This window comes from Drosophila serrata, unplaced genomic scaffold, assembly GCF_035046125.1.
Source record: "Drosophila serrata isolate PLE 108 unplaced genomic scaffold, ASM3504612v1 contig_276, whole genome shotgun sequence".
Lineage (NCBI taxonomy): Eukaryota > Metazoa > Arthropoda > Insecta > Diptera > Drosophilidae > Drosophila > Drosophila serrata.
This window is the reverse complement of record NW_028257174.1, coordinates 3,923,477-3,947,450: the sequence shown is the minus strand read 5'-3', so window position 1 is coordinate 3,947,450 and position 23,974 is coordinate 3,923,477. Positions and strand designations below refer to the sequence as shown.

Here is a 23,974-nt window from a genome sequence, read left to right as displayed (position 1 = left end):
AACAGGCTGACCCACTTCTCGATTGGCACTCCACCGCTGTGGCGAAAGGTTAAAAGTTCAAATGCGAAATGCTTAATTGCATTTCCAGCCACCACCGAATGGGAGCACTCTGGCCATCAATTTCTCTTCCCCCCTTCGATTTTGAAATCGTGCGTCATTCGATATATGCACATAAATTAACACACCTCCGCGCACTCCAAAATATAAAATAATACATAAAAAGAAAGAAAGAAAGGGGGCGCCTCCGATCTAATTATAGCCAAATTCATATAAAATTAATACGGAATTTGTCAGGTAGCCCAGGTGTGGGCGTTGCATAGGGATTTACCAAATCGGAAGGGAAGAAAATCGAAATCTGAATCTGAATTATATTTAAAAACTCATAACTTAGACGAGGGCACATTGTTGTTTTTTTCTTTTTAAATATTAGCCGAGGAATGATCTTTCCTGTTCAAGTAGATCATATATAGATCCCATATGTGAGGTTTTTTATAAGGGAATTTGAAGTATATCCTAGTAATATCGGTTTTACCCTAGGCCAGAGGTGTCTAAGTAGAGTGTTCTACGAGATATTTCGTAGATATATGTAGTTTATGGAATTAAGTGAATGGATTATATTATATCTTCATATAATTGTTATAAGTAAATATCCCCGAGATGCCCAATGAGGGTCTTTCATAGAAATAGTTTATGGAATTGATTGAATGCGGTGTAGATTTTTAGATATATTATGGAATTATTAAATCAGTATCTTTTCATAATGAATATAAGAAAATATGATTGAAATTTTAAAATTACCCTTTGGTAGAGGTGCTTAAGTGGAGTTTTAGTGAACTTTCTTATAGAAAGAGTACGCAAATCTTACCGAAAATATGTAAACTTGTATTGACATATTAAAAGGTTACTGAATTATTATCATTTAATTGTTATATGATTTATTCTATAGTTACTAGAATATTTAAGCCTTGGCTTATGGGTTCTTGTTCTAATATTCACTTTAACTTCCCACTTTTATTATTTTTATGGAAATCCTTTTATTATTAAATTGTTTTATGCTTACTCTTTATTCATAAAGTTATTAAAGGACATGAAGCTTACCTTTTTCCTATAGTTATCCATTCATAAAAGGATTTGATTCGTTGCTTTGATGACTTTCGTTATTTTTGGGGGAACTCCTTTTGGTTGTTCCTTCGCAGTTCCTCTATTTCGTTGCTTTTGTTCCTCTTCACTCTCACTCTTGCTGCTAACATTGACCGTTACTTATGCTGCTACCGTTACTTGTTACTGTTACTCCCACAAGCGGTTACTGTTACTTTTACTATTGCTGTTGTTGTTTTAGTTGTTTCTGTTGTTTCCGCATTCGTTGTTGTTGGTATTTTCTTTGTTTGTGAGGAAAGCAGACGCAACAGTGACGACGCTTTCCCAAACGCTGAGATAGCAGCATTTTGGAGCACCTGCGGACTATGAATTTTCCTTTTTGGAGTTTCCTTGTCTCCTCCTGGTCCTGGTCCTGCTCCTTCTCCTTATCCTTATCCTTCGTCTTCTTCCGCTTCTTGTGGGCTAACTGCTTGGCGTTTCGTGTAGCGGCATTTTAGGAGTATTTTGCTTCAACGTAACCGTACTTCCTTTTCCTTCCTGTTTTAGCTTTTTTCGCAGTTCCTTTTTCGGTTTCTTATTCTTGTTCCTTGTTATAGCACTGCCTTTTCTCGTCGTTGTTGTTGTGGTTGTCGTTGCTTTGGCTGTTTTGTAAATGGACGTTTTGGTTGTTGTTGCTGGCTTTCTGGCTTGGCTTGGCTTAATTTTTGATATGTGTCGTGTTTGATTTGTTGTTTTTTACGATTTCACTTGTTAGTTTATGTTGCTGGGCCCTTGGCTTCGTTGTTTTATTAGTTATTTGAGTTTTAGTTAACTTTCTTGCCTCCTCTTATTGTATTATTTGTCTGTCCTTTTTGGGCCGTCTTTGCTCCTTCTGCTGCTGCTCTCCTTCTTCGTTCGCCTTTCCTTCTTCTTCTTCTTCGCCAGTCAGCTGTCATTGACATGTGCTCTCTTCATCTCTCGCTCGTTCTCGTTCTCGCTCTCCCTCTCTCTCTCTCCTTTTGAATGCGCTGGTATTTGCTCTCCCGCTCGCTCTCTCTCTTGGCATTTGGGGTGGCTCGCTCTCTGCCCCACTGACAACCGCTAAAGCCACAGAGAGCGAGAGAGCGCCGTGTGAATGGCCGCCCTCTTTGTTGGTGTTGTACAATGCAATAATATAATGTCCTATAATCGACGGCGTTTATCAATTTCTCCTGTCATCGCCACACAGGGAATCACTCACAAATCAAAAAACTAATTGTATTTTTAAGTGATTCTACTCAAAATTGGGGGTACTTTAGGTGCTAATTTATTATTCTTTTGATTTTCACTTGCAGTCACTCTTTTTGCAGGTGTATGTGTATATGTGGGACATTAGGCGCGCGCCTTTTACCGTTATATCCGCTGTTAGGCGATGACTTCACCGCTTTTTAGTGGGCTATCTTTATGATTTCCACTGATTTTCCGGCACTTTCCGTGACTATTATTTACACTGTCCGACACTTAGTGGTTAGTATTATTATGGGAAATTGAAACAAAAAACCGAAATTCGTAATCGTGGACAGACTCGCGCAGCTACAAGTCTTCTTTTGCACAACTTTTACGCTCTGCCTTTTGTTACGCTGCTTCTTCCTTTTTCTTTGCCATTCTATTCTGACTCTCTTCAACCTCTCTCACTCACTCTCTCTCTGTCTCTCAAATGCTAGCCCATTCAGCTTTTGGGTTTTTTTTTAACGTGTGTTGTTGTTTTTTCGGGGTTGTTTTCTCTGTTTCGACAGCTGGCTACAAAAAAGTTGCCAAAGGCAAAAAGAAATTCAATTTCTCACGGTGCTCTCTCTCTCTCTCTCTCTCTCAGCTGTCAAGCTCTGCAACCCCTATAACTTACAGTTTTGTTGCCACTGGTTGACACTACAGTTTGAGAGGGATTACCCGCTCGTTGTTCTTGTTGTTTGTTTTGCTTGGCTTTTCCCAGCGGCACTTTCCAACACTATCTCTTGTGCGATGCCATGTGCTCTGCAGGCATTTTGCAACCCCCAACCTCTTGGAAAAAAAATTCCCTAATTGGCCGCGTTGAGGCATTTCAAAGTGTTCTCATGTTTATATTTTCTCTTTTTAATGCATAATTAATGCGATAGAGCGCCAATTTGGTAGGGGAAAGGAAAAGGGGTTGAGAAATGGGGCTGGAACCCTTATTCAGTTAACAGCCAGGCATCCTGCGGCGACAGCTTGTCCTGACAGCCAAGGAGAGCGTTTAGGAAATGGAGTGAGGGTTACGTATGGAATATGGTTAGGTGGCACAGCCCACAAGGCCCCACCTCTGACCTTGACTGGTTACGGGTTGCCAAAATGTTAGGCCAAGGCCCAAGAGGGGGTGGGAATTTCTATTTTATTAAATAGACCAGAAAAGGTTTAACTCTTTAGAGGAGTTATGAGTTTTTTTAAAGATTTGATTTAGCGATTTTATATTTAATTTACTTTCTAAAGTGGATTTAGCTATCATAAGTAATAGCATTAACATTGTTTTTATTTCATAAGCTTTTTTAATAAAACACTTTCACAGACAGTCGTGTGTTTGTATTAAATAATAGCTCGAGTAGGGAATTTTAATCTCAGTAAAGTATAATAAAACCATTCTCCTGTTAGTAAAAGAGCTTCAACTTAATTAGACTGCCAATCACAGAAGTCTCTCAGTCTCTCCATAGGAAATCCCTTCCTCATTCTTCTTTAAGCCACAAGGATAATCAATCATAAGAACAAACTTCCTCAATGTTCACAGCTTTTGCCCAACCGTGAACTCATAACCAACACAATAGACCCCTCCTCGTTCGGTAATAGTTCTAATGAGGTAAACCCATTTTAAAGCCCTGCAACGACGACTAATTGAAGCATAAGTAACGAGCCTGTTAACGGTTTTGGCCAGGACACCCCAAACCCCATATATTTGGGAGGCTCAAAAGGGGTTGTTGCTACTATAGCAAGCGGCTTAAATACATTTCAGGGGTGGCTATGTGGCTCTTGTTCTTTTTTGGTCCACAAGGCCCCCGTTGGCTAGTTAACATCCACGTGTTTGTACATGAATTTAATCTCGGCGCAAACAAAGTAACAAGAATTCAATTTGTCACAGTGGTTGGACCGGGTTTCAGTTCCGGGTTTTGGCTTGGCAAAAGCCAGGACTCCATAGAGGAGGAGTAGAGGAGTTAAAGGCAGAGTTGGCCAAGGAACCAAAGGCAAACATTGCCTGGCAACGGTAGCCGAGAGAGATAAGCCCATGTGATCTAACCAAAAGAAGTTGGGAGTGTGTCGATTTTGCACAAGGAGAAATTCAGGCAGGTTACCAGAGAGTGAAGTTACTTAAATAATGTCACATATTTCAAGGTTTCTATTTTGATTTTATAGGAAGATATCCTTGAGATATTCAGAGAGTGAAGTTACTTTAATAATGTCACATATTTCAAGGTTTCTATATTGATTTTATGGAGAGATATCCTTGAAAAATTCAATTCTGGAAAGGTTGATTTAATTAATTCAATCCAAAACTTGATTTTTGGCTTAAAAAATGAAGAATGATACCTTAGAGGTGTTCCTTAAGCTATCTATCTTTCGTAGACCTTTATCCTTTCTTTACTATAATGTAATCTCTCCATATTTTCCGCAGTGTCCTTTTGGGCCTGCAAATATTTGCATTTCGCTTGTTTTTTGGGGTGTTGCGTTAGGGCAAAGCCAAAAGCCTCCAGGGACTTGTTAATGCAAACAATGCGCATTTGATATTGAAAGCATCGGCAAAGTGGGAGAAAAAGGGAGTCCACAGTACAGCACACAGTGTAGACCGTGTCCTTCGTCCTTATTGGGGGTAGTTTAATGCTGGCAGACTGAGAGCGAAGCTGGCAAAGCTCAACTCCGCTTGCAACCGCACGAACTCCAACGCAGGTCTGCATTAATGTGTATTTCCGGGTAGACGAAGGATATATATGTGTATATATATATATATATGGGGTGTAACATGGGTGCTCCGGAAGTCGATTTATGTTTTGCGTACCAAATATACACAGACACACAGAGACTCTATGGGTGCCAGGCCATAAGAGATCCAACATTGTCATGGGGACACACAAAAAAAAGTATTTTATTTATTTAAAACAAAAAACTCTTTGTTTTAAATAAGGTTTGTTAGATGATTAAATGAATTTTAGGTTTACAAAGCTTACAACATTTTGATGTATAGCTTTTTAAATACTTTTAAGTTTATATTTCTAATAAGGAAATGATGGAAATTACATTGAAACCAACACAAAAGGAGGCTATAAGATCTTTTACACGAAAAGAGATTTTAATAGATTTTAATCCTTACTGTTTGACACAATTTTCTATTGTTTTTACAACCAAAATACAATTTAAACCTGCTAAAAAAATTTGTTACCAAATATTAGAGCTTAAAATTGAATCTAAAATATTTTTTTGCCTTACTTTTCTTCAACTTTTTAAATTGATTTCAAATCAAATACACAATTTACATTTAATTATATATCCTTTAAATGAAATAAATCTTTTTCTATAGTTTTTTTCGCTTCAGCTGGTGACAACTTTGCTGTGTGGCTTGTCGGTCCAGTAAATGTTGTAGATTTTGGGCCACAGCTGTTCGGGGGAATTCCCCTCAAACCATATTTATATATATATTGCACTCCTGCAACATCCCCTGGCATTGTCATGGAAATCCCTGGCCTAACCGCTTTTTAAACTGCCTTCTAATGATGCGGCCTTTGTCTAGGATAAAGTCTCGCTCCTGTTTTAATTTTTCCACTCCCCACACCAAGGATATAGATAAGGGATAAGGGGGATATATGTACATATAGACTGGCTTTAATGGCTTACCTTATCTTCAGCTTCCTCGGCGCGTTCTTCCGCTTCGATGACGCGCTGCTCCAACTCCGTTAACTGCAAGTGGAAAAGAGCGAATGGAAAACCTCGGGTTAGAACTCTGGGAAATCATGTGAAAAATAAAAGTCTAGCATCGACAGCTAATAAATAATATTTCTTTTGCAAGTAGAAATCATTTTTATTGGCTATCTCAAGTGTTAATTATATGACTTTCGCATGACTAAATATTAACTAAAGGGGGTTTTATACTAGATTAGGGTAGGTTTTTAGGGCTATTAAACTCTTTGTTATATGGCTTAATTTTGGGAGGTTATAGATTAATCGTTGGAGTACTGAAATTTCTTAAAAGGTAATGCAAAGCTATAGTAAAAATTGTTTCCCCTTATTAAAATCAAAACAAATTCACACTACATTTCTTACCTCAAACATTTTATTGCTTACTTTAAGACATCCATTTATAAAATTCAAAAACTGTAGTTAGATATATGACACCCTATAATTTAAATCAATTGATAAGGTGTTCCAAATTATGCCACGAAATAAAGAATTTAATATACCTTTCCAGGGTATTTTACTTTCATCCAGAAGCTTGAAAAGCAGTGGAAGGAATCATTTCCGACCCTATAAATCATATATATTCTTGATCAGCATCAACAGGCGGATCTTTCTAGCCATCTCCGAAAGAAATAAAAAAATGTAAAATTTTTTCCAAATTTTATAACAGGTTACATCGTTAAAACTATCATAAAAAATCGACAAAAATCAAGATTTTTTAAAATATTAAATTGAGTATGCAGATTTGTTAACGTTCAAAAAACTTACACAGAACTGCTTTCTGAATTGAAATTAATGCATTTTTGATTAAGTTATGCAATTTTTAAACTTTGATTTTTACTAAAAAAATTTTTTAATTTAATTATTGATTTTAAGAATCAAGCTGAGGATTTCATAGTTTTTATCAGTGAAGAAGTCATTTCCGGCCCCATAAATCATATATATTCTTGATCAGCATCAACAGCTGAATCGATATAGATAAGTTGTGGAGAAAAAAAATTTTGACCATTTTTTTCAAAATTTTATAAGTAACATCATTAAAATTAAAAAAAAAAATCGATAAAAATTTAGATTTTTTTAAATATTAAATTGAGTATGCAGGTTTATTAATCTAATAAAAACTAACTTAGAAACGCTTTCCGAATTAAAATTAATGCATTTTTGGCTAAGTTATGATCGATTTTATATACGGTTCCTGGTTAAAGAATGACCTTTCTGAAGTAAGCCTTCTTTTTTGTTATATTAAAAAAAATTATGAAATAATGTTAATTATTTATATAATAACTTTAAATAAAAAAAACTTTAAACTTAGTTTGACTGTTAAGAAGTTTATATAAAGTTTTTTTTTAATGATTTTTGTGGTTATTTATTTTGACATGGGTTCTACACACTTTTGAGATGCTTGGTAAATTTAGCTGGTACACCTAACCAATGCTCCTACTCACCACCACTTTAGTCTAGACACATACCCCACACAAAAAGGACTTCCCATTATTTTTAAGGATTTAACAGTGGTGAATTCCATGGACACTGCCCACAGGTGGCGCCGGCAGTGACTTTTTGGCATCGAAAAAAACTTGAAGAAAATTTAAAAGGAAAATTTTAAAAAGCAAGAAAACGAGTAGGAAAATACCCGAAAAACAGCTATAATTTGATATGGAAACTCCAAGCAGTCATCGAAGCATCAATCATTGGCAAATGACACACAATTTAGCAAATAATATAGATAATGCGCAACCATTTTTGGCTTAAAATTATTGGTTAACTTTGTATTTATTTTATTTTGTACTATTTTTTTTTTGCACCTGCTTTGAAAATTTGCCAGACTACGCGCTGCCATTAAGGTAATCATCTGGCGCGCATTTTCCACTTTCCCGCAATGATGGCCTGCCATTAGGCCAGGCTAAAGATAAAGGCCAAGGTAGCAGGAGGCTTTTCTCACCAATTAATCATTTCGAAATAAGGGAAAAGGAGCAGGAAAGGAGATGAGCTAAAGCCTGCCTGGTTTAAGCCGCCACTTGATTCCGCCTATATATATATATATATATCTTCTTTTTTTTGAATGCCTTAAGTGCATTAATTTCCGCTTTTTATGCCATTCAAGTGGCCACTCAGCAAGGCGGCAAAGCCAGGAGAGAAGAAACGAAAGCGAAGGCCATTGATGGATGCCTGTCAAATTGTTGTGCCTGCCGGAAAATATGAAGGAAGGATGCTGCTTGAGTTTTCTTCTTTTTTCCTTGCAAATCAATGATGAATGGATAGGAGCAGCAGCAGGAGGAGGAGGAGGAGGTGCTACTCCTGGTTAGCCAGGAGAAGCTTTCCATATGAAACTGGAAACCTGAATCTAGCTCTTATTTTCACCCCTTTCATTGAATAAATAATTTGAATCTAGCCCTAAACTCTTTTCGATTTTGTTAAGGACTCTTCCAAAGGACTTGCATTGATTTTAATCCCTATAACACTATATGTAGCAGTTAAATAAGAACCAGAGCAGAAGGTATTCACAACCTTACGATTTTATTTAAGGAAAAGAGCTTGTATTACTTGCGTTGATATTAATACTCATCATATAATAAAATAAAATAAAGTGATTAAATTTTCAAGAAAAATAGAAAAAATAAACCAATAAAATAAATAATCAAATAAGGAACATAACAAAGAGTTGGATTCGGTAGAGTTATACTTTAACGGACTTAATAACTTTGACTTTCTCTACTCTCATCCTCTTTTTATCCAAAATAAAATGTCCATGAACCATATAAACGTTTGAAATTCTATAGTGGACATGGACATATCTCATGGGAACCAGCTTCAACGATTTGTTCACCTGTCCAGTGAAGAGAAAAAGCGACAATATACTTCATAATAATGTTAATATTAAAACAACGACCATCAAACGGTTGATTCCCAAAAGATGCTTCAAAGTAAGAAAACAAAATAATACCCGATTGATCAATGTGGACAAGGTCCTGAAAATATATATGTCATAATATTGAATTAAAAACAAAACAAAAAACATTTCAAGAATAAAATTTCCAAGAACAATACAAAACAAAAGTAGGACTGATTCGGTCAGATGCCAAGGACCGAATGAAAAACTAGGGCAAGCATGTAACCTTTTTATAGCTTACTTATTGGGGTTTTCATATAATACTCTAAAGAATCCCAAATTAAATTATTTCAAAAAGTGTCAAATGCTATAAAGGAATAAAGGTCACATTTGGCTTACAAGGAAAGGGTAACATTTTTTATTTGAAAAAAAAAATTATGGCAATTTATCTAGAAAGAAACGGTTACTTTTTTATTTGAAAAGATTTACAATTTTATCATTTTAATATTTTGTGATTTTATCTATGAATGATATAAGCAAGCAATCATTGTCAAACTGCGGAAATATATTCAAAAGGTTTTGTTGTAAATTATACACAAATTTGTTTTATAAACTACATTTTAGAAAACTTTGATATTATATTTATACTTAATACAACAACATACTATTATTTAAGTGTTATCCGCATTTGATTTCTTAATTTTATTCTTTGTTTAAAAAATAGTTTGTTATTTTTAGAATATACTGTTCAAGTTTCCTTAATTTTTTTTGTTTTTAACCTGACTTTAGCTTGAGTTTTCTTTTGTTTTCCTTTAGTTTAGAAGTTTAGAAGGTGGGGGAACTTGGCCAAAACTAATGGATTACATGAAAAGCTGACCAGAAGAAAGTTTAGGCTCGACTTGGTTGCGTGCGTGCTGGACTTTGTCCCTTTTGGCCCCTCCCCCATCACTGGTTACACCTGTTTAATCATAGGCGTTTTTCTTTCGCCTGCCAATTGGCGAGTTAATTGGAAGGAAACTGCCTAGGCTTTAAGCAGAAAACATTTGCCATTAATTGCTGTAGTAGGAGAAAAGCAACAATAGGAAAGCAAAAGCAGAAAACAGACACTTTGCAGACCTCAGAGAAAGAGAGAGAGAGTCTGCAGAACTTTTACAACTTTGTCGTCAGTCGTTTGCAACAGAGTTGCAACAAACAGTGGCAAAATCACCGCGAGAATAGCGCTTGGAAAATGCTGTGTAATTTTCCAAGCCACGAATGCAATTCCCGCAAACAAATGGCTCACACACAATGCCTTTGCCTTCCTTTTATTCCTCTTTTTTTGGCCAAAGGAGGTGACTTTGGCCATTAGTCGGTTTTAGGTGTCGTTGGTGCTCTGCTGCTGTTGCTGCTGTGTTTCTACTCCAAAGTTGTGCGGGGAATGTCGCACTAAAAGTTGTCCTTCCACCCGATTACCAGGATATGGGGTTAAAATGCACGGCGATCTTGATATGGTGGAGGATATAGATGGTGAAAGAGGAGCTACAGGAGCAGGAGAAGCAGGAGCAGGAGCCAGGACAGAAGGAAGACCTGGTGAAGGAAAAGGAGCAGGACCAGGACCAGGACCATGAGGAGGAGAAGAAGGATCCCTCCACATATTCCCCGTTTAAAAGCAGCTTTGCTCTCCTTTTGAATTCGATTTGTATTACTTTTACGTGGAAATATTTCTAAATATGATAATAAGCTTTGTTAAGGCTTTAAAAAAGTAAATATATGTTTTTATATATAACTAAAACGATTTAAATTATAAAGAATCATTTAAATAGTCTATCTTATCTATATAGACTCAATTTAATCAATACTTCAATTCCCAAGATACTTTCTAAGTTACCTATTTAAAGTATTCCATTTAATTAACTTGAAACAATAATCCCTATCAACAATTTAGCTTATAAACCACTTGAAAAATTCCCAGTAGAAAAACCCCTTTTTGTATATTTCATTTAAACCTAAATAAATGAAAGCAACATATGTACCATTTTCTGTAATATGATTTATTGGCAACACAAAGCTTAGCAAAGGCTTAAATAATTTTATTTGAGACAAGCAAACATGGCTGGTAATCAAGTAATTCTAAACCAATTTATACTATCACATTCACAGCCTTTGTCACTGTTTTATATCAATAAACATATAAAGCTAGCTAGCTATATATACATATAACAATATATATGTATATATATATAGACAATATATAAATGTATTCTAGCAATATATGAAAGCCATTTTTATTGGCTTTCATTTTATATGGGTTTTGTTTTTTTGGGATTGTGCCGGCTTTTTGTTGTCGCCTCATTTGGATTTTGTTTTGATTGCAAAAAGTTAATTAAAAATTTTGTTGTAATTGAATTTTATTGCATTGTTTGTTTGCATTTTGTTTTGTTCAAATGGTTTTCGCCTTTATGTTTTCTGTTTGATTTTGTTTTAATTTGTTGCTTTGTTGAATTATTTGCCTCTGTGGCAGTTTTTTCTATATATCTCTTTTTTTTAGCTTTTTTGCCTTTGTCCTTAATTGGATTATTGCTTAAAAAAAAGCACACAAACACACACTAAAAACGAGTTGTAATTAAATGATGAGCTCTGGCAGTCGGGGATCGTCATAGCCATAGCCATCGTCCTTATCCAACTCCGGTTCACAGCACAATGCATTGCATACAATCTCAAAGGGTAATTGGGGTTCCCCTGCATCCTTAACTGGCTTCAATTCCACAGGCATCACCTTCACTTTGGGCTGAGTTTGGGCCAGAGTCAAGGCCAAGGGCTTAATCCAGGGCGTTGTAGGTGGACACTCCATTAGGGTGTCACTTGTAAAACGCTGGCAACTCAATAAATCCACAAGGAGACTTAAAAACATTATGCTTAAAACTGTGATGCCTCGACGCTCGATCCAATTGCACTGAGCAAAAAGCCACTCCAATGGGGGTACAGGTGGCATTTGCAGCCCACAAAATCCACACTCTTCTCACCTGACAAATACACACACACAACACACACACAATCCACACACAACAGCTGCGAATTGAGTAATCAGAATTGGCAAATGGATGGATTACCACCTGGCGGGGTGGTAAATGTGTAAAAACCAAATGACAAAATTAATTAAAATTAAAATGAACATTAAAATGATAATGAAAATGAACATGGAAATTTAAATGAATATGTAAATGATAAAATGATAAATGAACGCGCGAAAAAAAAAAAGAAAATGGGTAATGAAAATTAAATGTCGCCCCGTTGATTAAGGAATGCGATCATGCATTATGCATTTATAATGCTGCATCGGGAATTACGTAATCCACTGTCCATTTATGTACTTATGCCTTTATGCTTTTTATTTTCCTGTTTTTTTTTTGTGTCCATGTATAGAATGCACATTATAATTACATTTATGCGCGGCCATCAAATTCAATGGGGCTAAAATCATTTGCATAACGAATGCCACGCCCCTTTCTTTACCTCCTTACTCGCTCATTAAGGAACGGTAAAGGAGAGCAGCAGGGATTTTTTAGATAGGTTTTTAATGACTCTGGGAATACTCTTTTATCAAAGGAAATCTTTAAACTAGAGTTAACTTTAATTTCAATTAACTTCAATTTAAGAAATTCAATTACTTAGACCGAGATTTCTATTATTCCAAATAGTTATAGTTAGAAAGCGATAAAACAGGACATTTTGCCTTAAAGCTGTCCAGGATTCTGCACATCAACAAGCTGAATTTATACTTGAGAATTTTGAGAGCAATGTCTTGAAAAAATATTTTATTTCAGACTTTTTACAAGGTCCCATAAAAATACGATTCAGGAGTATTAAAATTTTTAAGAAAAAGGAAAAGAAAAAGAAAATTTCTAATTTGCGTAGTGTTCTAATTAAAGAAATTTCTTAGAAAAGGTACAAAAATTCTTAAATTGAAAGTTTCTATCCTTTCAAGTAATTTTAATTGTAACTTTAGTTTAGAAGTTTGCCACGCAGTGAAGGAGTTATCTCCAACTTTAAATTTTTAACATATTTTTATCTATTTCGATTTAAAGCTATCTTTTATTATTATAGAATTTTGCTTTTAGTTTTATGAAAATCTAAATACTATATAATATAACTGCAGAGAAACGGTTGTTAAATGTAGGGAATCAGTAAGTATTTTTCAATAGTAAGTATCTGTGACCAATAAGTAACTCTGAACAGAAAGTAACTATGATCATTAATTAATTATGATCAGTAAGTAAATATGATCAGTAATTATCTATAGCCAGTAAGTAACTATGATCAGTAAGCATGTATGATCAGTAATTAACTTTGAACACTAGTAAACAATGACTTGGAACTTTTGAAATTAACTATGATCAGTAACTATGAACACTAACTTTCTATGACCAGTAATCAACTATGACCAGCAAGTATCTTTAACCAGTAAGTATCAATGAACATAAAGTAACTCTGAACAGTAATCATCTATGACCAGTTAGTAACTATGACCAGTAATTAACTCAGAGCAGTAAGTAGCTATGAGCAGTAAGTAACTCTGAACATTAAGTAACTATGATCAGTAAGTATCAATGAACATTAAGTAACTCTGAACACTAAGTATCTATGACCACCTAGTATCCATAACCAATAAGTATGTATGATCAGTAACTAACTTTGAACACTAATAAACAATGACTTGCAACTTTTGTAACACAACACATGTCTGATACTTGGCCGGCAGCAGTCACTTCGTTCCGGGGATGTTAGAACTAGTTGGGAATTATATGCCCTGTGTGCGAGATTTGTTTTGAAACACATTTAAGAGCATTTGAACGAAAATTATGGAGTTATTCTTCTATATAATTCAAGTAGAATATAAGTCGGAGCATGGCAAATCGGTGGACTATATATATAGCTGCCATAGGAACGATCGGACGATTTATAGAACTATGATCACTAATTAACTATGACCAGTAATTAACTCAGAGCAGTAAGTAGCTATAAGCAGTAAGTAACTCTGAACATTAAGTAACTATGATCAGTAAGTATCAACGAACATCAAGTAACTATGATTAGTAAGTAACTCTGAAGATTAATCAGTAATTAACTATGACCAGTTAGTAACTATGACCTGTAAGTATGTATGTATGATCACTTACTAACTTTGAACACTAGTAAACAATGACTTGCAACTTTTGTAACACAACACCTTTCTGATACTTGGCCGGCAGCAGTCACTTCGTTCCGGGAATGTTAGAACTAGTTGGGAATTATATGCCCAGTGTGCGAGATTTGTTTTTGAAGCTATTTGAATAAAACTATCCAATTATTCTTCTATATAATTTTACTAGTATATAAGTCGGAGCATGGCGAATCGGTGGACTATATATATATACATATATATATATATATAGATGCCATAGGAACGATTGGAAAATTTTAAGACAAACAAATTATTACTTTTCCAGTTTTCAACAGATTTTCATTAAATTTGATATATAGCCATTATATATTAATCTAGAATTTTGTGCACAAATTTATGAAGATCGGACTACTATATCATATAGCTGCCATAAAAACTATCGTTAAAAATAGAGGAAAATGCAATACAAGTGTACAAATTGTCTCTCAAAAGTTTTTAACCATTCACTACATTTTAGTTCAAGTATGTTAAAGTCCCTATAACTATTATTTTTAACCAAATGATATAAATGAAATTTAGTTAATCTTAAAAATCCTTTCTGTCTTCTAATTCTTGCCTTAGTTTTAAATTATTTCTAAAGACTTTACTAATTCAAAATAACCTTAGGAAGGGTAAATTCCGAGGTTTGAGGTAAATGCATCTGCAAATGGTGCGTGGCACGTTCAACAATTTAATTCGTTTCTTTTTTGTTATTTTTTTGCAACTCGTTTGTTTGTTTTCGTGTCTGTCTCGCTGTCTGGCTGTCTCGCTGGCCGCCTGGCTTAACGGTCAATTTAATTACGGCGAGAAGAAGAGTTAAATGAGGGCAAGGAGAAGGTACAAAAAAAGGGAGAGAGAGGAACCCCATCGCCCAGCAATGACAAAAACAATTTGCAATCTCTTAATCACACTCGCTCACTCAACTTCACTGTATCTCTTTCTCTCTCTCTCTCGATATATATATATAGGTCTCTTTCTTTCTCTATATATATCTCTTTCTCTCTCTCTCTCTTTTTGTATATATTTCTCGCTTTTTCGCTAGGACTCTGTGATTTTAATTATGCTTAACAAGGAGCAGCAGGCAGGCAGCCAAGGAAGATGAATGAAGGCCATCCAGTTTGCAGTTCTACAAGAAGCAAAGTAAGTCCCTGGTATATTTCACTTCACATTTTGCACTTCATGAGGGCTACATTTCTTAATATTCAACTGCCGGCAAATAATAAGGTGTCGAAATCGGGTGAAAAATAAGAAATATTATATTCCCTGACAACCCTGCTCCTTTCTCGTAGCTCTCGTTTATTATCCTTGCATTATCATCTGGCTAAGCATTATTTCTTTGCTCTTTTGGCAGCTGGCTTTTGTTGAAAATCCTTTTTAAAGTCTTACTAAAGCTCCATTGTCTTTGCATTGTCTTTGTTGAGTCTTGAGGCTTTTTAGTCCTGTGATGCTTTTGTTTTCTATTAAGGGAGATCTTGTTTTGAGTTTTCTTGGGTCAGATATTTAGCACAAAGGGGTTTTTAGTTTATATTATGTTACGGAAAGTAAAAGTAAAAGAAAGTTTACTTAAGTAGCATTTGGAATCTTAAGAACAATGCCTAATGCAGTTTATTAATTAAATAATAGTGTAAATAAACTAAATATAATTAGAAATTGTTCGAAACTAAAGGATAATAAAAAAAGATTTAATAAGTAAGCCTTATATAGTATTTATCTCATTTATATAAACCAATTTCTAGGCTGTTTTTCTCTACCAAAACTACTTTAAACTTAAAAGACAAAAAAGACTTGCACTTGAGCATTTAAAAGTAGCTAATTTCTTGAACTTATTCACCTTTAATTCCATTTCGCATTTCATTCTTCTTAGCTTAACCTTTTGCTCTTTTGCATTGTGCATAATTAAGAGATAGTAACTGGTGCGTGCTAAGCGTGTGACTCGCTTAATGGAGCTTTATATTAATTGCCAGGCATTAAGCTTTAAAAAGTGGGAGAGCCAAGGGGCTACCAGCTGGCAGCAAGGATAATGCCTTGCACACAGGATGGACGATGATGAGGACGAGGACTAGGACGAGTTGTGCGAAAAAGTTTCGAGTGCAAAAGTGCGAGTGCGAAAGTGCCAAAGAGACAAAATGTAGGCCATCCTATGCGTTCTGCGTTTGGCCAAAAACACAACAAAAAAATATATAATAAAATAAAAAAAAACAATGAAGAAAAGAAGCAAACTACAGCAGGCTAAAAATCGTATACTCTTGCAGTTTGGTATATACATAATAATTTAAAAGCGATTAATTTCAATCAAATTATAAAAATTAACAAAAGATATAGAAAACATTTATTAGTAAAATATCCTAATTTTTTCTTAGCCTCCTAGGGTCTTGTATAAATCGACTGATTGTACCTATGACAACTGTATAATTTAGTCGATCGGAAATTGTAAACTGCTATTCTAATATAATAAAAGATAACCAGATTTCAGATTAGATAAAAATATGTTAAATAACGACAACTGTTTAAGTTAAAACCTTTTTAAGGTATTACAATTTCACTCAGAAGCTTAAAAAGCTATGAAGGACTCATTTCCGACTCTATAAATCATATATACTCTTGATCAGCATAAAAAGCCGAATCGATCTAGCTATCTTTGGCACAAAAATATTTTGTTTTATTTTATAACATTTTTTAAGGGGTTAAAATTGTATCAAGAAAAATCGAAAATTTTCAACTTGTTTTAAATATTAAATTGAGAATGCAGATTTATTAACCTAGTAAGAACTAACATAGAACAGCTTTCCGAATTAAAATTAATGCATTTTTGGCTGAGTTATGCAATTTTTATATTATATTATATTATATTATATATTATATACTATCATTAATATATTGAAGTCATATAGTGTATGTCTCATTCGGGAAGCTCTAAAATTAAGATTTAGCAAAAAAATCTAAATCGACTCGATTGTTGATTCTAAAAAAGAATACTTTAAAGTGTCAGAAACATCTCCTTCTTTGCATTTGCATGTTTCTGGTCAAAATTAGAATACTCAGCAAGGGTATAACTAACAAAAAAAACACAACAAAATTCATGTCAATTGCATGAAGGCCAGGCCAGGCCACGCCCCCTGGGGCTTTCCTTTTTTATTTCTATATATAAATGTATATTATATACATATATATACACACACTTTTTTTGGCTTTAGGTCAAGTGGAAAGAACAACAAGCACGACAAGAATAACCGCAACACGAAAAAGTAGGTTAACATGGGTTAAGGTGTGTCATTAACTTGCCACAAGCAGCACACACACACACATGGCAGGGGGTGGTGCCACAGGGTGGTGCCTTTTGAGCCCCGGGTATTCCCCCTACGATGCCCCGCTTTTTATCGCTGCTTCACATGCAAAGTTTAATATCAAATATCAATTGGTTTAAGCATATAATTGTATTACTTTAAACATTTGCAATATTAAAGTTAAAGTGGCGTTAAGCATCTTACTGCTTCAAGCTACACAGCCATCGGGCTTCTCATTAAGGATAATGTGCCAAGGGCATTGCTTGCACCTGCTGCACTTGCCTTACCTGGCGAAACTAATTAGCAGCCAGCAGGCAAAAGGGGCGAAGACAGCTTTAAGCTGCTCCTTTTAGATCCCCCCCTGGAAATTGACACAAATTGGCATGAGACGATGGCAGTGGTAGTACATCAGGGCAATCAGATTAGACAACGTCGTCACATCATGTGCGATGTGCTCTTAACAGTCTGTCTCCATTCTGTTGCCTGACTTTGTTTATTCCGCTCCAAAAGCAAAAGCAAAAGCAGAAACAGAAGCTCAAGCAGAAGCAGAAGCTGGAGCAGAAAAGAAGCACAAGCAGCTACGCAACGTTTTTGCAGCTGCTTTCAATCATGACGCACGGATTAGGACTCAGGTTAAAGATTAACAATGCCAAACAGGAGCGACAGACATGACGGGCAGGAAAGGCAGGAGAAACAGGACCAGGAAAAGGACCAGGAGCAGTAGCAAAAGCAAAAGCATGAACAGGAGCTGACTGCTCTGCTAGTTAGACAAACGGACGTTTGCTCACGTCACGCCCACTATTAGTTAGGAAGCTCCACTATCCTTGATGGATGGAATGGATGGATTGGATGGTACCATGAAGTGGAAACATAAGATAAGATAAGCCGATTCCAGGGCTAAAAGAGCAGCAAGTTCAAAGAAAAAACCTCTTTAGCCTGCAGTAAAGAAAGCAACAAACTTTTAAAGAGGGAACAAAAGCTAAAGTAATTTATTATTATATTATTATTTTTTTCGTTCGTTACTTTCTTTCGTTTAAAAGATAAATAAGGTGTCAAACAATGTCATTATGAACTGAAACACCTCTTTCAGTGTGTAAAGAATTTGATAAACACACACAAACACAACACTCGAAAGTCATTTGTCATAAGCCTTTCTCCTTAGTTCCAAAAGAGTTTGCCAAGCAAATGGAATCCCAGGAATGACTAGGAGTTCAGTACACGACGAGCTGCCCAGATATCCCAAAGCTATTAGCAGTTGATAGCGTCTCAAGGAGTAAAGAAAAACGATGAGAGAAAAAAAAGGCAAAGAAACCCAACTCAGTTTATTCCAAAGATAAGGACAATACGGACAACGAAGAGCAGACAGTCGAGGAATAACAATTAGTGCATACTTTTGGGCCCAGACAGACACAAAACAAGGAGCTCCAAAGGATCAAAAAAAATAGAAGAGAAAAAAAGTAAGAGTCCGCGCAATAATCACAGCCAAGTGCTGCATATTTATAGGCGCAATCAAGTTAATTGCACAAACATTCAGCCCCACAGATAACACACAACAAAAGGAAAACCAGCCAAAGACTCCACCTTCTCCATACTAATTAACTTAATTGTGGGCAGTTAGACGAGTGCCCGACCGGCCCAAGGAGCTCTGAAACTAATTGCCACTCGAAAGTTCAATGCATTCATGGCGAAATTCTTCATCTACATTTTCCACTGGTCCAACGTCTAACATCATTCGTCTCCATTTACAGGGCACTCTCACTCGCTTCAAGGTCCTGGCAGTTTCTTCAAAATAATATTTGGCTAACTGGCGAAAAGTCCTTGGGGCTACTTGAAGGAATTATGCAGAAAACAACTTGAGCTCAATTTCAGAAATTCTATTGAAATGTTGCCCTGGCTAAATACACAGAGATGTTACTAGGGGGATATATAAATTAAACATTATAAACCTAAGTCGCAGAAATAACAATAAATGCTGAAAAGTATGCTATAAAAAGTTACACCAACATAGTTACAGTGACTTTAGGGTCTAACCATATTTTAAAGCATGCTTATCTTTTGCAGCAATAATTTCTCTGGCTTTATACCTCCTATTTTCTCCCAGTGCCTTAAATTACCAAAACCGAATTATTGAGAGAATCTTGAAGCGGTGAGAACTCCCGAAAAGCTCTTAACAAATCTCTTAAGCCCGAGACAAATCCTGTAAGGGAGTTTCTCCGTTTCCATTTCCATTTCAATTTTTAACTCGTTTCGTTTCGTTTTTTGTTTGTTTATATTTTTTTTTTTCATTCGGCTGAAGGGCAACAATTCTAGCCCCTGTGAGATCCCCCTTTGCATCGCACTGTTTTGTGGTGAATTTCAATTATCCCCTTTGGAGCATCTATCCTAGCCTTGCATTTTCATCCCCCGCTCTCATTTTCAACTGTCCTATATCCTCTATTTTTCTTTTCTTTCTTTTTTTTGCTGTTGTTATTTTCCCTTCGACTTTGCCTTGTATTTCATTTTCAGTTTTATGCATGAGGAGACGACGCCTAGTTTTTCATTCGACCCAACTCCCAACTTCGACTCCTTCTCTATCTAATTTTTTTTTTCCAGCTCCTGTTCCTGTTCCTGTCCTCCACTTCATCTTCTTCTTGGGGGCGCTCTCGCTGGCCATTTACGCTGTAAATTGTTTGCATACAATAGAGGCGGTAGTGGAGAGGGCCAGGCAGGGGCCTAGTTCGAAACCCCGGCCATTTGTTTTGGACCTGGCCAGGGGGGGAGAGAGAGACAAGAAAGGACCTCAGCCAGGACCCAGGACTCTGGCTTTTTGGGTCTTAACTTTTGGCGCGGCTTATTTGTGCGGCCAGATTAAGTTTCAAATTGATGTGCGTTTTGAGTTGGCCGGCAAACACGGAACGGCGTCGAAAGAATCCAGGAGGGATTGGGGTCGCTAGTTTCTTTTCCCTGTCCTGATGAGATGGAGGTTCTGGCCAGGTCCTGTCATCATCAGTGAGTGCATGATTCCCATTTTGTGCGGCCAGTAAGCCGCCTTTGATGGCCAAACTTTAATTTGATCATTCTCTCTATAGATATATTTTCTTCTTTTGGGTTTTATTTCTATTTCTATATTTTTAGTAAGAGCCGATAAGCTAGTTTTTATGGCTAGAAATCTTGCTATTTTCACACGGGCATGGGTCTAGCCTAATCTGCAAAGGCTAAAGTATCATGAGGCGAAAATCACAAGGATGGGAAAGGAAATATAATAATTTTCTTAGTTTAAGTGAGACCTTGCTATGCAACAGAAGGAAGAAGGAATAACGGTATAACAAGGAAGAAATTATATTAAAACATTGTGACCTTGCCATGCAGGGGAATATGAAAAACTCAAGTTATATCGGTTTGGCTTGTTTTTGAAATATATGTATTTAAAAGTATAAAACTTTGATCTGATGCTTATTGGTAAAGGGAGAGTCAAAAAAAAGGGACAACACCTTCACACACTCATACACCTTTCCACCTATCTCATGTCTCTAAAAACTTGCTGCCTTTCGTTTTGTTTGTGAGTTACTTTTATTTTCTGTTTCCCTCTTTTTTTGCGGCGTGTGAAAGCGAGAAAAAGTTGCGCATAAAATTTCCATATCAGCAATTTTATTTGCAACAATTTGGCAACACTTTTGTGCGGTGCGGTGTTTGCAGCGCTTTGGCTGGCGGTGACGTATCAATTTCCGCTTGATTGCATTAAAAAAAGGAAGTAATAGTAGGAAAGGGGGCAGGGCCAGGGAAAACGCGGCAAAAGTTTTCCTTTACGGAAAACCCTCGCTCTCTCTTTCTCCCGGTTTGTTGTGCTTGTTGTTGGCGCAAATTAAGTTTTTGGGCTGCAAATACGATTTTTGCGGCAAACGAAAATCGAAAATAAAGTTAAAAATTTTACCGTTTTACTTGGATGTATCTGCGTCCTGCGTCCTGAGTCCTTTGGAGAAGGGAAAAAAGTTTGCGGCTGCGGGAAACTTTTTTGGGGCGAGTGCAAAAGTTTACAATTTCTGCACACAGTTCGCTCGCTTGCCTGCGTCCAAGTTTAAAGGTTAATGATACCACAAAATAAGTTAAGGACCCCCAAACCCCCCCCCCACGAAACACACTCAGGAGGAGAGTAATGTGGGGTGACTCTACACGGAAATAATGCCCCTGATTGGATTTGTGCATTGATGCGGCCACGTTCGCAGTGTGTTTGCTACGTGCTGCAGTCAGGAGACAAATTGCCAGTGTGACCAGGAGCGGGGGCAACCAAGTCGAGTGTGACCATTGCATTGCAACAGGAAACGAAACACTGCAATTACCAATTAAACAGTAACTTTGATTCGTTTTATTAATTCACAAATTGTAGTTGCAACAAAACTTTATTACTATTAATTTGTTTAAATGAAACTGAAACACTTGTCGTAGGGATCGAAATCCAGTGTCATTTGCGAGACAAATGCTACAGGATTTGTTTGACTTTCCTTGATTTCCACATTGGAAAAATCCTTAAGTTCGGGTGGCCTCGCAGGCTGTATATTTTGCAGATCGTCCGAAAGGGAATCACTATCCGCTTTATGGTCAAGGGAGCAGCAGGTTCGAAGGACTGACATTATGAGTCCCATTTTACCTGCCTTCAAATTTGGTTTGTTTACTCTTTTAGGTACTAAATGAAACTGGCCAGAAACATTTGCAAGATTTTAAAAGTAGAACTGGTCACCAAGATTTCGATTAATGGCCAAGTGTTTTGAGTTTAGAGATAATACTATGGATGAGTAAGGTTCACTATTGAATTGAAAACTTAAATAAATTGAGTTTAGTAATAAGGCAAGTTGTTCTGATTAGTGAAGTCATTGTTTCAGTAAATTAAACACTCATTCCCCAGATGTCATTAGGTAAATTTTCCAAGTTTAGAGGCAGTCTCTACTCCTACTTTGCCCTGTCATGTTGGTATCCCTTAAACTCAATTGTGCGAGTAGCAAATAGATGTCTGTGAATGAGTTTTCCCTTTACTCCTTTCCTGATACCTTTTTCCCCCTCTAATGCCTGAGACACACACACACACACGCCCCCGAAAAAGGGGGTTTCCCTACACCTACACACACACAGTTGCTTCGTCGTCTCCTTTGGCTCCTTCTTGTTTATTGTTAGCTTAGTGAACATTTAATTGTTGTTTACATTTGTATTTTGGTTTATTCCGCAGCAAACCCCCCTCTTGCAATTTCCCTTCATTTCCTTCGCTTGGGGTTTTCCTTTCTTTCTTTTTTTAATAAGATTCCCATATATAAACAAGAAGGAAATGGAAAATCCTCCTGCTGTTTACGTTTGGGGTGAAGACGAAACAAAATTTACATTTTAATTTCTTTTAATTAAAGAAACAGAGCAAAAAAAAAAAATAGAAAATAAAATACATTAAAATGTTTTTCCTTGCCAGCAACTTTCTCATTATTTTCCTGCTCCTTGTGTGCTTTGTTTTTGGGAAACGGTGACAGCTGTCAATATACAATTTAAAAAGGATTTTCACTCTAAGTACTAAGCAACAAAAAAAAAAAAGGGAGGAAGAAACATAAAAGAGAAAAACCCGGCAGGTGAAAAGTACGTGAAGCTATCCCAGCTGCCAGGGTCAAAGGGTAGTCCTGCCAACAGCTGGCGGCTATGATTACAGTTACACTTCAAAGGCAAGTATCCTTTAAGCTTGAAATTCGGTTTAGAAATGGGGTTTATACCTTATCCTTATACCCAGATAAATGATCAATTTATTATTTTCTATTGTACACACATTCATTAGATAAAATCCGCTCAGGGATGCCACATAAAATGCATGCAAAAATGGAAAGAGAAGCAAACAAATTGCGGATGCACTTGAGACCCCAAAACAAATCGTTCCTCTTCCCAACAGCAAAACAAAAAGAAGGAAAACCCTGCTAGTGGACAGGCGGAACAGGAACAGGAAGTGCTTCACACACACACATGGAGGAATGTCCTGTTTCACAATTGTCGCACGTAATTTGGTTTTGGGTATCTCAATTTCTGCTCTCCAGGCGCTCAAGGATATGCAGGATGCCAAGTTGGTCCTGTGCAGCAAAGCGACGAATCAATTTCTGACATATGGCCTGTCAATGAGCTTTGACGTGTGGCTGTTGCTGTTCCTGGCAAAGATAAAAGGATGTGCAACAGTGTGGCAAGGCTGGGCAGGATGCTAAGCAAACATGACACCAATGGACCACAGGACCAAATCATGACTCCCTGGTAAGGCACAACAGGATAGGACTGAGCTCTGCAAGGACAGCTTCATTAAGGGGGAGCTGGTTTTCCCCACTTTCCCAACTCTATAGCAAAATTTTCCATTTCACTTTTGTATCTCTTGGCACTTGGCCTGCCAAGTATATTTATCTTACATTTTTCAAACTCGACGCTGAGATACATTTTCAAATACATTTATATCTGCCAGCAGAAAGTTTCTGCGGAGGGGTAGAGAAACATTTTGTTTAAATTGAAGTATTTACCTTTTTTTTTGGTCAAGGCTTTGCGTGGAAAACTACCCACGTGCCGCGCTTGCCCTTCAGAACATTTCTCCATTTCAGCTTCATTTGCTTTATGTAAATTTTTTAGCCATTGCCCCAACGCTTCTCCTCCTCTGGCCAAGCTTTCAGTGTTATTTCCCAGTGCTTTTACCAACTTGCA

General features: G+C 36.5%; 2 protein-coding genes across 24 annotated transcripts in view; both read right to left on the bottom strand.

Moving 5' to 3' along the window:
* The window catches only part of LOC110179585 (uncharacterized protein CG43867), a 119,335-nt gene that overhangs the window by 27,473 nt on the left and 67,888 nt on the right, over window positions 1-23,974 (bottom strand). For 16 of the 23 annotated variants that reach the window (XM_020947178.2, XM_020947179.2, XM_086835560.1 and 13 more), the window contains exon 3: window positions 5,944-6,006. In XM_020947178.2, the coding sequence (XP_020802837.2) occupies window positions 5,944-6,006 (63 nt within the window). Of the gene's footprint in view, window positions 1-1,098; window positions 2,717-5,943; window positions 6,007-23,974 lie in introns of those variants that run through there. The other 7 variants (XM_086835572.1, XM_086835573.1, XM_086835574.1 and 4 more) reach the window with 1 other exon arrangement.
* LOC147643205 (uncharacterized) lies at window positions 10,843-11,778 on the bottom strand. The gene has a single exon (XM_086835581.1). The coding sequence runs from the start codon at window positions 11,721-11,723 to the stop codon at window positions 11,436-11,438; it is 288 nt and encodes a 95-aa protein (XP_086691707.1). The 5' UTR covers window positions 11,724-11,778; the 3' UTR covers window positions 10,843-11,435.

Bases quoted from the DNA above. Each gene is read 5' to 3' on its own strand.
- LOC147643205 (XM_086835581.1), bottom strand. From the start codon at position 11,723: ATGTTTTTAAGTCTCCTTGTGGATTTATTGAGTTGCCAGCGTTTTACA.